The sequence below is a fragment of the Plecotus auritus genome (assembly GCF_963455305.1).
Source record: "Plecotus auritus genome assembly, chromosome: 2".
NCBI classification, from domain to species: domain Eukaryota; kingdom Metazoa; phylum Chordata; class Mammalia; order Chiroptera; family Vespertilionidae; genus Plecotus; species Plecotus auritus.
In genome coordinates this window covers 65,355,532-65,370,628 of record NC_137771.1, presented here as the reverse complement: position 1 = coordinate 65,370,628, position 15,097 = coordinate 65,355,532, and the positions used below count along the sequence as shown (strand labels likewise).

General features: G+C 43.2%; 1 protein-coding gene across 1 annotated transcript in view; it reads right to left on the bottom strand.

Annotated features, from left to right (window-relative positions):
- Positions 1 to 1,512: 1,512 nt before the first annotated feature.
- DNAI3 (dynein axonemal intermediate chain 3) overlaps positions 1,513 to 15,097 on the bottom strand; it is a 99,748-nt gene continuing 86,163 nt past the window's right edge. The window contains exons 20-23 of the mRNA XM_080655132.1: positions 10,021 to 10,225; positions 8,716 to 8,807; positions 5,225 to 5,347; positions 1,513 to 2,192 (exon numbers count right to left, since the gene is read on the bottom strand). Coding sequence (XP_080511258.1) covers positions 2,049 to 2,192; positions 5,225 to 5,347; positions 8,716 to 8,807; positions 10,021 to 10,225 — 564 coding nt within the window. The 3' untranslated portion in view covers positions 1,513 to 2,048. The remainder of the gene's footprint in view (positions 2,193 to 5,224; positions 5,348 to 8,715; positions 8,808 to 10,020; positions 10,226 to 15,097) is intronic.

The following is a 15,097-nucleotide window of genomic DNA, read 5'->3' as shown; positions in this document are numbered from 1 at the left end:
TCAAGGGTTTTGCCCGAGAAACTAGAAGCAAGGTGATTATGAGGACTTCAGGAAAACTGGGGTTTGGAGGTAAAAAAAAAAAGCAGGCACTCTGTTTTGAACATGTTTGAATTTGAGATGCCTATTGTACATTAAGTAGTCAGATGGATATACAGCAATTGATTTTATGGTAGAGGTCCAGGCCAGGGACATAGGCTGTATTTAAAGCTATGAGACTGGATGGTTTCACCCAAGACATGAGTGTGGGTTAAAAAGAAGAAAAGAGATGTTTAAGTGCAAGGATGAGTCCTGGGCATTCCTATTGTGATGATGCCAACGCGTGCTGGGCATGGCCTTCTTTATGTGCAGGTGCTCAGTTACCCAAATACAAATGTTGCGAGGTCAACGTTCTCAACCTGACTTGATAGAAGTGGAATCTGTTGCACAGTGAAAATACATCTGCCCAAAGGCACACAGATGGTGAAGTGCTGCTATCTATCTGACTTCTCTAGTGAATAAAACTTTGAGTTCATTTCCTCTAGCAACTTAACTTACAATCTTGGCATCACCCTTCCTGATCCAAATCAGCCTTTCATTTCTGTTTTCACCTTAAGCTTCAGTACAGACCATGGTAATCTTTTACCTTGAACTTTCCCTACTGTATCCTAATAGGATTTCCTGCCACGAGGCTCTCCCTATTCTAATCCGTTCCTTATCTTCATGCACATAAAGCAGATTGTGCCACCTTCCTGCTTAGCCCTTCTATGGATCCCTCATTACCTGCAGGCTGTAACCCAGCTTCTTGAGCTTGGTTTATAGGAACCTTCGCAATCTGGCTCCAACCGGCTTTTCCAGTCTCATCTCCTGCTAGTCTCCCCCCAGCCCCACATCCCATATCAGTCACTTTTCTGAAATTGAATCTCTTATTGAGACCCACCAAACTCTTCCACAACTGAGTTTCACATGCTGTTCTCTTTTGGTGCCCACACTGCTTGACCCCCTGGTACAATATTGACTAGAAGACATGATGGCGGGCACTGGGTCTTGTTCCACATATTGGAGTCAAGCTTTCAACTTTTCATCATGAGGTAGAAGTTTGTTGTAGGACTTTTTAAATTTTACTTATTATTTACTTTTAAAATATATTTTTATTGATTTCAGAGAGGAAGGGAGAGGGAGAGAGAGATAGAAACATCAATGATGAGAGAGACTCATTGAGTGGCTTCCTCCTGCACGCCCCATACTGGGGATCGAGCCTGCACCCCAGGCATGTGCCCTGACCGGGAATGGAATGGTGACTTCCTAGTTCATAGGTCGATGTTCAACCACTGAGCCATGCCAGCCAGGCATGTTGTAGGACTTTTTTTTTACATTCCCTGAATCAGGTTAAGGACATTCCCTTCTTTCTATAGTTGCTAAGAATCTATTGTTGTTTTATCAGGAATGGATATCAAATTTTATCAAATGTGTTCCTGCATCTCTTTGGTATCATACTTTCTCTCCTTTAATTAATCATCAATTTATTTTCTACTGTTACATTAACTTTATATTTCTTGGATAAAGCCAGCACGATCCTCACATGTCATCCTTTCTTTATGCATATGTTTCTGGATTTGACTCGCTAATATTTTGTTCAGCACATGGCCCCACAATCTGTGCAGGGGCCCAAAGGAAGCTCTTTTTGGGGAGGTGACCAAAAGCAACCTGATAATTAGGAGCAAAGTTTAATTTCCACTTCTCTCTGGGGTTGGGGCCCTGAATGGTTACTGAGGATTGGGGGTGAGGCGATCTCTGAAGCTGTGTATTTCTATAGGAAAATCAAAGTTCCCTTATCCATAACTTTCATATTTGTTACAAGGTTTTGGTACATATTCAAACTAAAAATGATCAAAGCAGATCTTACTAATTGTTATAATGGAAAAGTTTTACCAGCGATGAAATAAAAGCCTGCTGTTAATAAGAAATCCCACTGAATGTTTAGTTTGATAGTCCACCTTACATAACAGTCATGGGTGGGAAGGAAGGGCAGTCTCTCTCCCGAAGGCCCCAGACACCCCCCAGGAAGGCTGCTACAGGAGGTCCACGAACGACAGATTGTCAGCGACCTTAGTGAGGCCCAGGCTGAGGAGCACGGTCTGTTCCAGTTCCAAATAGCTCTCGTAGTCCATCTTCAACTCAGCCTCCAACTGCTCTTTTCCCTTCTGATACGGCTTCTAGGGAGGAGAAAAGCAAGTCATCCCTGTAAGACACTGACAGCTAGAAATACCACAGGGGAGAAGGGGCTGCTTTTCAATAGCCAGCCTGGCTGCTCCGGAGGGGTTTGTGGGAGGACAGGGGCTGGGGCGAGGCGGGGGCATCTCTTGACCCTTCAGCCTCTTTCTGCAGATGTGGCCTCATCCAGGTTAGAAGGTCCTTAGGCACTTCTGACCCTAGCTTCTTTCCAAGGATCTACTCAGCACCCTCACTCTGCTTCCAGTAGGAGTTCCTTGCCCTTGGCCCTCTCTCCACGCTCCTCAGAGCTGTTTAAGTCAATGTCTTGCCCATAGACCATCCAGCCTCAGGAGTCTAGGCCCTAGTCTCTGAGTTCCCCAAACTCTCCCTGCATATGCTGCTCTGGTCTCCTGGTAATTCCTGGCCTTTGGGTTTCTCTGGCTCAGCAAGCCTCCTGCCAGGTGTCAGGCATCGGCTCTCCTGGCCAGCAGCCCATCTCTCACCGAGTCCAGTGTTGCAGAGGTGGGAAGGGGGGAATGTGTAGCTCTCTGACCCCTCTCTCCAAAGAACATGCCCTCTTTCAGGCTTCTTCCCTTACATAGCCTGGAGTGTGGGTAACTGACACGAGGTGGCAGGATTCCCTTCTAAGCCCCATGCAGATGGCATAGCTTCTGGATCACATGGAAACTGCTCCTTGCCCCAGCTTTGGGTTTCCAGCTGAAATTCCAGTTAGGATATTTCCCATTTCATGTGCTGCTTGAGCTACAACTACTATTTTTTTTTTCAAGAAATGAACTGTATCCAGACTCGAAGTTTACAAGCAGGTGGGTGTATGATTTCCTCCGGACCCATGGGTTGCAGTGCACAGCCTGATCCCTGGCACCTGGGAGTGCTCATAAAGACCAGCCTCTCGGGACGGAAGTGTGATGTTCTTCTGCTCTCTGAAATAATACTAGCACTTTCTCTGTGCCAGTTACTGACTAAGAGCTGTAAACATTTTAACTCATTTAATCCTCACGGCAATCCTCTGAGGTTGTTACAGTTTATTTCCTTTTCCCTTTTATCAGCTGTTGCTTAGGAAAAGATTAGAGGCCTGGTGCATGAAATTCGTACACGGCGGGAGGTGGGTGGAGGTGTTCCTCAGCCCAGCCTGCACCCTCTCCAATCTGGGACACCTCAAAGGATGTCCTACTGCCGGTTTACAGGGATCGGGCCTAAACTGGCAGTTGGACATCCCTCTCACAGTCTGGGACTGCTGGCTCCAGGCGCTCACCTGCCTGCCTGATTGCCCCTAACCACTCTGTCTGCCGGCCTGCTTGCCCCCAATTGCCCCCCGCCACCGGCCTGCTCACCCCCAAATACCCCCCCGCAGGCCTGATCACCCCCAACTGCCCCCCATGCCAGCCTTCTCACCCTCAACTGCCCCCCCCCCCCTCACTGGCCTGCTTGCCCTCTTCTTCCCTCCCCACCAGACTGCTTGCCCCCAACTATGCCCCTGCTGGCCTGCTCACTCCAAACTGCCCCCCCGGCTGTCCTGATCACCTCCAACTGACCCCCACTGACGGCCTGCTCACCCCCAACTGGCCCCCCTGCTGGTCTGCTTACCCCCAATGGCCCCGCTCCCCAACCAACCTGATCACCCACAACTGCCATCCCATCCTGGCCTGATCACCCCCCGGCGACCCAAGCTCCCCCCCTTTTTTTCTTTCTTTTTTTTTTTTCAGCGCCTCCTTGAGCAGAGGCCAGGGCCAGCTGGAAGCAAGTATCTGGGATTTATTTATCTTCTATAATTGAAACTTTGTAGCCTTGAGCGAAGGTCAGGGCCGGCCAGGGCGGGCGGGAAGCTTGGCTTCCTCCATTGCCGGGGGCAACCCAAGCCTCCTGCTCGCTCCAGCTCTGTGGCCGCCGCCACCTTGGTTGGGTTAATTTGCATACTTGCTCCTGATTGGCTAGTGGTGTGGCTTGTGGGTATAGTGGAGTGATGGTCAATTTGCATGTTTCTCTTTTAGTGTAGATATTTCTGATGAATATTAGTTGTTTATCCTTGCCAACCTTTGCACCTTCTAAATGTAACAGAGGAGCCCTTTAAAATTCATTCACTTAGCCACAGTCCAGTCAGTCCAGAGAGCATCTGAGAAGTGGTAGCTCCACTTAAAAAAGGGCATGATGTCAAATGGAAATAAAGTCACAACAAGGAGGTGGAAAAGTGTTGGAAACTCAAATGCGTGATACTATGATTATTATAACATTCAGGTGCTTTAAAAGTATTTCACAGGCAAATTATTTTTGCATCATCCACAATTCTACTAATGTGGGTAATTAGGGGCTGTTGCTATGGTATTTAAACACTCATAATAATTGGAGATGATTTCTGGCATAGGGAAAGGGTGGCAGCTTACCTCCTACAACAAAATTTCAACCAATTTTTGTGAATGCACACACACACACACACACACACACACAAAACCAAGAGCATTTTTGTTTTGGCTGGGGAAAACAATGAGGAGTTAGTTCATCGGTATTCTTTTATACCTTGTCACCACTAACCAATTTTTGAAATAATGCCCTCTGCTTTTATTACACTAATTAATATCTATCAATAAGTGATCATGTTAATCCAGTGATTTTCAGCTGGTGTGCTACAGTAATTTTTAAAACATGCAATAGTTGACTATTTAGTCAGGGGCACTGACCTCTTTTCCCTTAGATTATCAAATTAAAAAAATGACAACAGCCTGGCAGGTGTGAATAATTGTATGTTTAGATGGTATTTAGGTACCACTGTATCTAAAAGACTTTGATGTTATAGAGCATTTCAGAAACTTCCATTAGGTAGAATCTTACGAGGTGTCCAACAGTAGTTGCTTACTCATGGTAAGCTAGGAAATTGGAGAAATGCCCTCTTGACTCTCATGAGAATGAGAGAAGAATGTGAAAGGCATAATTTTCCTTTTCAAATTGTGGAATAAGCCAAACACACATATTTCCACTGGGGTTAGAGAGAATCAACTTTTGTTTCTGAAATTTAACTTACAACTTTTTTCTTCTCCCTCTGCAGCTCCATTTCCTTCCTTTCTTGTTCACGAACTTTCTTGCGTTGTGCCACATATTCCAGGTGCTTGACTTCTCTTTTAAAGTAATGGTTTATACTTGATACCTGTTAGAAACACAGTCCTTCAAGAGAGGAGCCCACACGGACACCCCCTCCCCCTATGTTTTTTACAAGGGCCTGGAAGAGTTCCTGCTCCTATAACTCACCAGGTACACTGAGTGGCCAGATTATTATGATCTCTGAATGCATAATAATCTGATAATCTGGCCACTCAGAATACACACACACACACACACACACACACACATATATATTAGAGGCACGGTGCATGAATTCATGCATGGGTGGGGTCCGGCCAGTCTGGCCAAGGGGAGGGGACATGGGCGGTTGGCCGGCCTGCCTGCTGGTCAAAATCCTGGTCGAGGGGACAATTTGCATATTAGCCTTTTATTATATAGGATATACACTGAGTAGCCAGATTATTATGATCTCTGAACGCATAATAATCTGGCCACTCAGTGTATATTCCCTACTTTGGGACACTGCCCACAGGCCCACTACCAGAGAAGTTAGCTCAATTTGGGGGCCACTGTGTTAAGTTTTAGGACCCTGCAAATTACAGTATTCCAGGAAGGGAGTGAAGTTGGAAAGAGAGAGCTGCATAAATTGTTTATAATTTTGTAGAAGGAAAACTCGAGGATTGCTTTTTTTTCTTCTTCCTTCCTTCTCACTTCTAATATTGAGGAAATTTTCATATCATCAACAGAACTTGGAAAACCCAAATGAGGGTATCAATGCAGATCCTAAAGGGCCTGGGAGCCGAGTTCCTGGCCCCCTGGAGGGTTTGGCATGTAGGCATAAGAATAGAAACGGGGAGAAACTAAGATGGCGGCATAGGTAAACACCTAAACTGCTGGCTCGCACAACAATTTCAAAACTACAACTAAAAGACAAAACCAACATCATCCAGAACCACAGGAAGGCTGGCTGAGTGGAAATTCTACAACTAGAAGGAAAGAGAAAAGCACACTTAGACTCAGAGGAGCTGCAGGAGGCAGAGGTACTGAGACGCGCGCGTGGAGAGGACTGGCAACTGAGTGTGCGGCTGGCTTTCTCAAGTGGGAGGGAGACAAAAGCTCCCGACTGTGCTGAACTCCAGTTCTGGGTGAGACTCTGGGGACCCAGACTCATTGGGGGAGACTGGACTGTTTGCCAGTGGGCGGAACTCGAGGGCGGCTTTCTCTTAGAGGTGCTTGCAGCAATTACCATGGGACACTGAGACACAGGGGCCTATTAGGGCAGGGCTGATGGGAAACCAATGCTGTCTGCTCTGCCCTGAGACTCCGCCCCCATCCAAGCTGAGCACAGAAGTTTCAAGTCTTGTCTCATAAGGGTGTCTCCAGCACAGAAGTTCTTCCAGCATAGACACAGCTGATCCTCACAGCCAACTGGCCTGGAGGTTAATTCCTCCCAGTGATACCAACAACAATCAAGACTTAACTACAACAAGACTGTGCACACAGCCCACAAAGGGGTGCACCAAGAGTGTCCACCTCAGGTAATTGGGGAGGCTGAGCCACTGGGCCCTATAGGACACCTAGCACACAAAACCAATCTATCAACTCAGGGAAGCAGCCAAAATGCAGAGACAAAGAAACAGATCACAAATGAAAGAAATGGAGGAAAGCAAACGACTGGACATAGAGTTCAAAACTATGGTTATAAGGTGTTTCAAGAATTTTCTAGAAAAGGCCGATGAATTTAGTGAGACCCTCGAGGATATGAAAAAAGACCAACTAGAAATTAAGCATACACTGACTGAAATAAAAAATATTATACAGAGATCTAACAGCAGACAAGAGGATCGCAAGAATCAAGTCAAAGATTTGAAATACAAAGAAGCAAAAAACACTCAAGCAGAAAAGCAAAAAGAAAAAAGAATCCAAAAATATGAAGATAGTGTAAGGAGCCTCTAGGACAACTTGAAGCGTACAACATCCGAATTATGGGAGTGCCAGAAGAAGAGAGAGAGCAAGATACTGAAAACCTATTTGAAGAAATAATGACCAAAAACTTCCCATACCTGGTGAAAGAAATAGACTTACAAGTCCAGGAAGCACACAGAACCCCAAACAAAAGGAATCCAAAAAGGACCACACCAAGACACATCATAATTAAAATGCCAAGAGCGAAAGACAAAGAGAGAATATTAAAAGCAGCAAGAGAAAAACAGTTAGTTACCTACAAGGGAACACCCATACGATTGTCAGCTGATTTCTCAACAGAAACTATGCAGGCCAGATGGGAGTGGCAAGAAATATTCAAAGTGATAAATAGCAAGAACCTACAACCAAGATTACTCTAGCCAGCAAAGCTATCATTCAGAATTGAAGGGCAGATAAAGAGCTTCACAGATAAGAAAAAGCTAAAGGAGTTCATCACCACCAAACCAGTATTATATGAAATGCTGAAGGGTATTCTTTAAGAAGAGGAAAAAGAAGAAAAAGGTAAAGATAAAAATTATGAACAACAAATACATATCTATCAACAAGTGAATCTAAAAATCAAGTGAATAAAAAAATCTGATGAACAGAATAAACTGGTGAATATAATAGAATCAGGGGCATAGAAAGGGAGTGGATTGACAATTCTGGGAGGAAAGGAGTGTGGGGGGTGTGGGAAGAGACTGGACAAAAATTGTACACCTATGGATGAGGATAGTTGAGGGGGGCGTTTAAGGGCAGAGGGTGGGGTGGGAACCAAGTGGAGGGGAGCTATGGGGGAAAAAAGAGGAACAATTGTAATAATCTGAACAATAAAGATTTATTAAATTAAAAAAAAAGAATAGCAACAGGAAAATAGGCCAGGTGACCAGGGGAGGAAAAGCTTTTTGCCTGACATTAATGAGGCCGATGTTGCTGGGACTTGCAACAGATTGCAGTCTATATATCTAACATTCAGTGTGTGTATACTTATATATTTTTACTTATTGATCTTTTCATAACCTCCTTATTAACATTGCCTGCAGCCCTCTGGTGGTGGGGACGGGGGCGGGAGGTGGGCAGAATATTACCACTTCAGACACACTACTTGCAGGACACCAGCTTGGTGGAGGGGACGGGGTGGTGGACAATGGGAAGATGCATGCAAACGTCACATGCACCCGCCGGGACAGGCGTCACTGAAATAAGGGTCCCGTGCTTTGATTACAACCTGAAAATAAACAGCTTCTGATTATGAATCCTCCAAGTGATTCTTCTCTGAGTCTGGGTTTTATTGACTTGGCCTCCCTCTCCTTCCATTTTTGTTCATTTTTCTAGCTTCAAACTATTTAACTCATAAAGCAGAAATGCATCCCCTTGTTTTTGAGTGCTCTCTTATAGAGTGAAAATGCTGTCATTTCTGAACACACGTTTAAGACATGCCACAGTGATATTCAGTCACATAAATCCTCAAAGCCCAAAGTTACTGACCTCATTGGTGGAAGGGTGACTTAATGTCCAAGGAATCTCTAATATATGCAGTGTCCCATAGTAATCAGCTACGGCTATGAATTGCTGTTTAGCTGCAAGATTAAAAATAAATGGGGGGGGGGGAGGAGGAGGGAGAAATAAGTCACCAACAGAAGGCTGTCTTAGTGTTTAAACAGGAACCGTGGCTTGCTTTGTGGTGTCCCAAAGGACCTGTGGGAGTTGCAGTGACCTTGGCATCTGCATCAGACATTTGTGACTGGGGGCCTGTTAACATGTACGTCGTGTTCTCCAGTTGATGGGATGAAAGCTGAGACCCTGAGCCTTGGTCAGCCACCCTGCTCACCGCGGATCTCCTTTTCTCGGCCTCTGTGTAAAGAGTGTGGCTCCTCACTGAGGATGACTCTCTCTGTGGCGGGGCCACTGGGCAGATGTGGGAAGAAAGCAGGGAACACATGGAAAGATTTCCAGGGAAAAATCATGAAGGCAATATCCGCAAAGACACAGTAAGGACTAAAGGAAATCAGCATGCAGATGCATTTAAAAGGCACAGTCAGAACCAGGAGCCAGAATACATACCAGATGGTTTCCTTGGAGCATTTAAAATGGATCTGAAACACAAATGTGTTTGAGCATTTTAAATTTCTAACTCAACATGTGTTGTTGTTTTTTCTTCTCATTTTCAGAAAACGGTTCACATTGCCAAATCCTATACTCATAATCCTTGTAGGTATATTACGTTTTGGAGCAAAGATAGGAAAACACACTTTGGTGACATATTCCTAAGCAGCAGCCGGACTGTGACACTCGAGAGATTCTGAAGGATGAATTTCTCAAGGTAATGTTTCTGAGAGAGAAAGGGATAGAAAGACCATTCTATGCCTTCAACAACTTTGGAAACAAAGGAAAGCTCCTTTTAAAAGAGGCAAATATATTGGATTTATATAGAAAGTAGCACTTGGTTGCAACAGAGAAACCAGGACAAAGGAAATAAATTATTAGAAGATGAGAAAGATGCTTTGTGTTGTGTGGTTCAAAATCGCCCTCTGCTTGGCGTACTAAATGTGTCTCAGAAATAACTGTTGATGGAGAAATTAGTGAGAGAAGCTCAGGTTGTATCCAAGATAAGTGCAAGAGAGAAGGGGCATGTTGGGAAGGAAAGGGAGAAGGAGGGAGAAGGAAGGGAAGGGAGGGGGGAAAACAAAAACCTGAGAAAGGACATTGGAGGCCTCCCAGATGATGCCAACGTTTTTCTGAGTTACACAAAAAGGCAAGATGACTTAGCGTGTTTGCAGGGGAAGAACATACCAGAAAAGGTCCAGGGTTTGATGCAGGTGATCATCGTTATACAGATGTTTTGTGACTGGGCTGGCTCATGGGTTTTCTCCAGCAGGTCCCAGATATCGATGTATCCATCTTCTCTGCCAATATAGAAGACACCGGGCCTCGTCAGGGACCAGTGCCCTGAGGTGTACCTTTTTGGAGCACAGGATGACTGAAGGAGGGGTCCGATCTTGAAGCAAATTTTTAAAAAGACACATTAAAAGCTTGTGTTATCATCAAAGGGATGTTCACAATGATTTTAAGTGCAAGTCAGATAGCTATGATCACGTAACAGCCAAATTATGCCTATTTGGAAGTTTTATTTCTTTTACTTGTAGGATTTTTATATAATGCCAGTTCTTTTCTTCCCTGCATGTTTTTATAACACCCTTTTCTTCTTATTTTATTTGATTTTTAGAAAAGAGCAAACTTTCCTATCAAGCCATTGTTGGTTTTAATAATCCAATGGCTAGGGAAGTCCATTGCTATTTCTCCGGAGATTGGTATACATCAGATAAGTAAAGATTATGAAATTGGCTTATACCTCCTTGCCATGGGAACAACTCTGGTAGCCAAGAAAAAGCAAATGAAAAATCAATTCTAGCTGTGAGCTGCATGCAATGACTTATAACTATTATTGGGAAGAGATTTTAGACCAGCAAAGCATCCTAAGATCATGTTGTCTTTTCTCCACCGTGGGGCAATTTGCCTTCTATGGGAGGTTTTCATAGAGATAGAAGATCAGAATGTGCTTTCTTCCCACTGGCATGCTCCACCTGGCAACCAGGTAGATCATTTATCTGTTTACACCTGCAGAGGAACTGCCTCATGCCTCCAACACATGCATAGGAGCCTTTCCTGTGGGGACGGAAGGATGTCTCAGATGCGTGGACTCCTTAGAGGTACCACTCCAGACCTGTCCTTGGCCCAGGTCCTTCCGTTTCTGTGGATAACCAGGTTCCTGCCCCTGCACAGTCTTGCTTAAATTTATTTTTCTTTTTCTTCAATTATAAAACTAACACTTGTTCATTGTAAAAAAAAAAAAAAAAAAGAACATACAGAGTACATTGGTATAGAGTTGTTCTGTGGATGGGCACTTAAAGTGGTTTCCAATCTTTTTCAATGAAAAATTTGTACATATATTCATGCAATTTTTTTTTTAGATTTGTGTTACAGTCCTAGAAGTGAAAGTGTTGGATTAAGGAAAAAATATTTATAAAATTTTATATGTATATGTAAATATATTACACATATTATTTATTCAAAGAATATATACATTACAGCTGTGAAATAGATATATTGCAGATTTTAATAATCTTAAATTGCTCACCAAATAGACATATCATAATGATTTCTCCACACCCTTATTTCACTGGTCTTTCTCCATCTTTCTAGTTTTTTTTGGCAGTTTAGCTTCTAGCAGTCTGGATTCAGGCTCTCTCCTAATCCTCTCCTAATCCTGACCACTAGATTTTCTTATCACTGTGTCACTTTGACCCCCACACACCTCTGGTCTTCCAGGTGACTGACTCTTTAGCTTTTTCCTCTCACTTTCTGAAACTCCTGATATATTTTTGGTGTAGAAGAAAGGATTATAGACTTGGAGACAAAACAAAACAAAACAAAAAACAACAACAATAAAGCCAAGATCTGGTTCTTTGAAAGGATAAACAAGATTGATGAACCTCTAGCCAGGCTCACCGAGAAGCAAAGAGAGAGGACCCAAATAAACAAAATCAGAAATGAAAGAGACAAAATAACAGACCCCACAGAAATACAAAGGATTATAAAAAAATACTATGAACACCTCTATTCCAACAAACTGGTCAACCTAGAAGAAATGGACATATTCTTAGAAAAATACGACCTTCCAAAACTCAATCAGGAAGAATAAAAAAATCTGAATAGGCCAATAACTATGGAGGAAATTGAAGCAGTCATCAAAAAACTTCCAGCAAACAAAAGTCCTGGGACAGAAGGCTTCACGGGGGAGTTTTACTGAACATTCAAAGAAGAACTAAAACCTATCCTCCTCAGACTATTCCAAACAATTCAAGAGGAAGAAACACTTCCAAGCTTTTTCTATGAAGCCTGCATTATCATAATCCCAAAACCAGATAAAGACACTTCAAAGAAAGAGAATTACAGGCCAATATCCCTGATAAACATAGATGCTAAAATCTAAAACAAAATCCTAGCAAATCAGATTCAGCATTACATTAGAAAGATCATACACCATGACCAAGTGGGATTTATTCTGGAGATGCAAGGATGGTACTATATCCACAAATCAATAAATGTGATACACCACATAAACAAATGGACAGATAAAAATCACATAATCATATCAACTGATGCAGAAAAAGGATTTGACAAAATACAACACTCTTTCTTGATAAAAATTATCAGCAAAGTGGGAATAGAGGGATCATACCTCAACACAATAAAAGCCTTATATGACAAACCTACAGCCAACATTATACTCAATGGACAAAAACTAAAACCATTTCCCCTAAGAATAGGAACAAGACAAGGATGCCCACTCTCACCACTCCTATTTGATATGGTACTGGAAGTGGTAGCCATAGTGATCAAACAAGAAGAAATAAAAGGCAGCCAAATTGGAAAAGAAGAAGTAAAACTGTCATTCACAGATGACATGATATTGTACATAGAAAACCATAAAGACTCCATCAAAAACTACTAGATTTAATAAATGAATTCTGCAATGTAGCAAGATACAAAATTTACACCCAGAAATCTATGGCCTTTTTATACATCAATAATGAACTCGCAAAAAGAAAAAAAAACAAAAAAACAAAAAACAATTCCATTTACCATTGCACCAAAAAAAATTAAGATACACAGGAATAAACTTAAATAAGGCAGACAACCAAGATGGTGGCATAGGTAAACACCTGTACTTGCTGCCTCTCACAACCATATCAATACTCCAACTAAAAGACAAAACAAATATCATCTAGAACCAAAGGAAAGCTGGTTCAGTCAAGTTCTACAACTAGAAGGAAAGAAAAAAGCGCATTGAGACTGGGAGGAGGTGTGAAGGTGTGGAAGTGCGGAGGTGTGGAGGCGTGCACGAAACAGGCTGGCAACTGGGTGTGCTGTTGTTTTTTTCAATCAGGAGGTAGATACAAGCTCCCGATTGCTCTGAACTCCAGTTCCAGGTGAGACTCTGGGGATCCAGACTCATACAGGGAGAAACTGGACTGTCTGGCATCAGGCCAGAACGCGAGGGCAGCTTTTTCTCAGAGGTGCTCGCAGTGATCATTATTCCTGCACGGTGCAGCGGGACACAGAGACCTGGGGACCTCTTCAGGGCAGGGCTGATGGTCAGTCATTGCTGTTTGCTCCTCCCTGGTGATTCCCTGAGACACCGCCCCACCCAATTTACAACCCCACCCAAGCTGTGCGCAGAGGCTTTTGCATATGAATGGCCTGTCATTGTGCAACCTAAAACCTAACAAACTACAGCTGGGTCAGAGAGCTCCAAAGCTTCCAAAAGAAGGCCTAAGGCCCTGCAGCAGCAGCCTGCATTGCTTCACAGCTGGGCCTCATCTGGGCACTTCCAAATCCCAAACAAAGAAGAGGAATCTGCAGATCTCTCTGTAGCTCCTGCTGGGTGGCCTCAGACAGTGGCTGACTTTGCACCTCCTTGGAGATCCAAGAGCCAGTGTACCCAGTGGTCAGAGTGAGACCATACCAGATTACAACTCTTCACATCCATAAGTGACACACTCAAGAGGCAGACTAAGTGAGCACCAAAGCCCACTGAAGCAAGTCCTGCCCCATAAGGGTGTCTCCAGCACAGCAGTTCTCCCATTGTAGACACAACTGGTCCTCACAGCCAATTGGCCTGGAGGTTAATTCCTCCCAGTGATACTATCAGTGATCAAGGCTTAACTACAACAAGACTGTGCACACAGCTCACAAAGGGGTGCACCAAGAGTGTCCACCTCAGGTAATTGGGGAGGCTGAGCCACTGGGCCCTATAGGACACCTAGCACACAAAGCCACTCTATCAACTCAGGGAAGCAGCCAAAACGTAGAGACAAAGAAATATGTCACAAATCAAAGAAATGGAGGAAAGCAAGCAAACTACTGGATATAGAGTTCAAAATCACAATTATATGGTTACTCAAGAATCTTCTAGAAACCTCTGAAAAATTTAGTGAGACCCTCAAAGATATGAAAAAGGACCAACTAGAAATTAAGCATACACTGACTGAAATAAAAAATATTATACAGAGATCTAACAGCAGACAAGAGGATCGCAAGAATCAAGTCAAAGATTTGAAATACAAAGAAGCAAAAAACACTCAAGCAGAAAAGCAAAAAGAAAAAAGAATCCAAAAATATGAAGATAGTGTAAGGAGCCTCTAGGACAACTTCAAGTGTACCAACATCAGAATTATGGGGGTGCCAGAAGAAGAGAGAGAGCAAGATACTGAAAACCTATTTGAAGAAATAATGACCGAAAACTTCCCCCACCTGGTGAAAGAAATAGACTTACAAGTCCAGGAAGCGCACAGAACCCCAAACAAGAGGAATCCAAAGAGGATCACACCAAGACACATCATAATTAAAAAGCCAAGAGCAAAAGACAAAGAGAGAATCTTAAAAGCAGCAAGAGAAAAACAGTTAGTTACCTACAAGGGAGCACCCATACGACTGTCAGCTGATTTCTCAACAGAAACTATGCAGGCCAGACGGAAGTGGCAAGAAATATTCAAAGTGATGAATAGCAAGAACCTACAACCAAGATTACTCTACCCAGCAAAGCTATCATTTAGAATTGAAGGGCAGGTAAAGAGCTTCACAGACAAGAAAAAGCTAAAGGAGTTCATCACCATCAAACCAGTATTATATGAAATGCTGAAGGGTATTCTTTAAGAAGAGGAAAAAGAAGAAAAAGGTAAAGATAAAAATTATGAACAACAAATACATATCTATCAACAAGTGAATCTAAAAATCAAGTGAATAAAAAATCTGATGAACAGAATAAACTGGTGAATATAATAGAATCAGGGGCATAGAAAGGGAG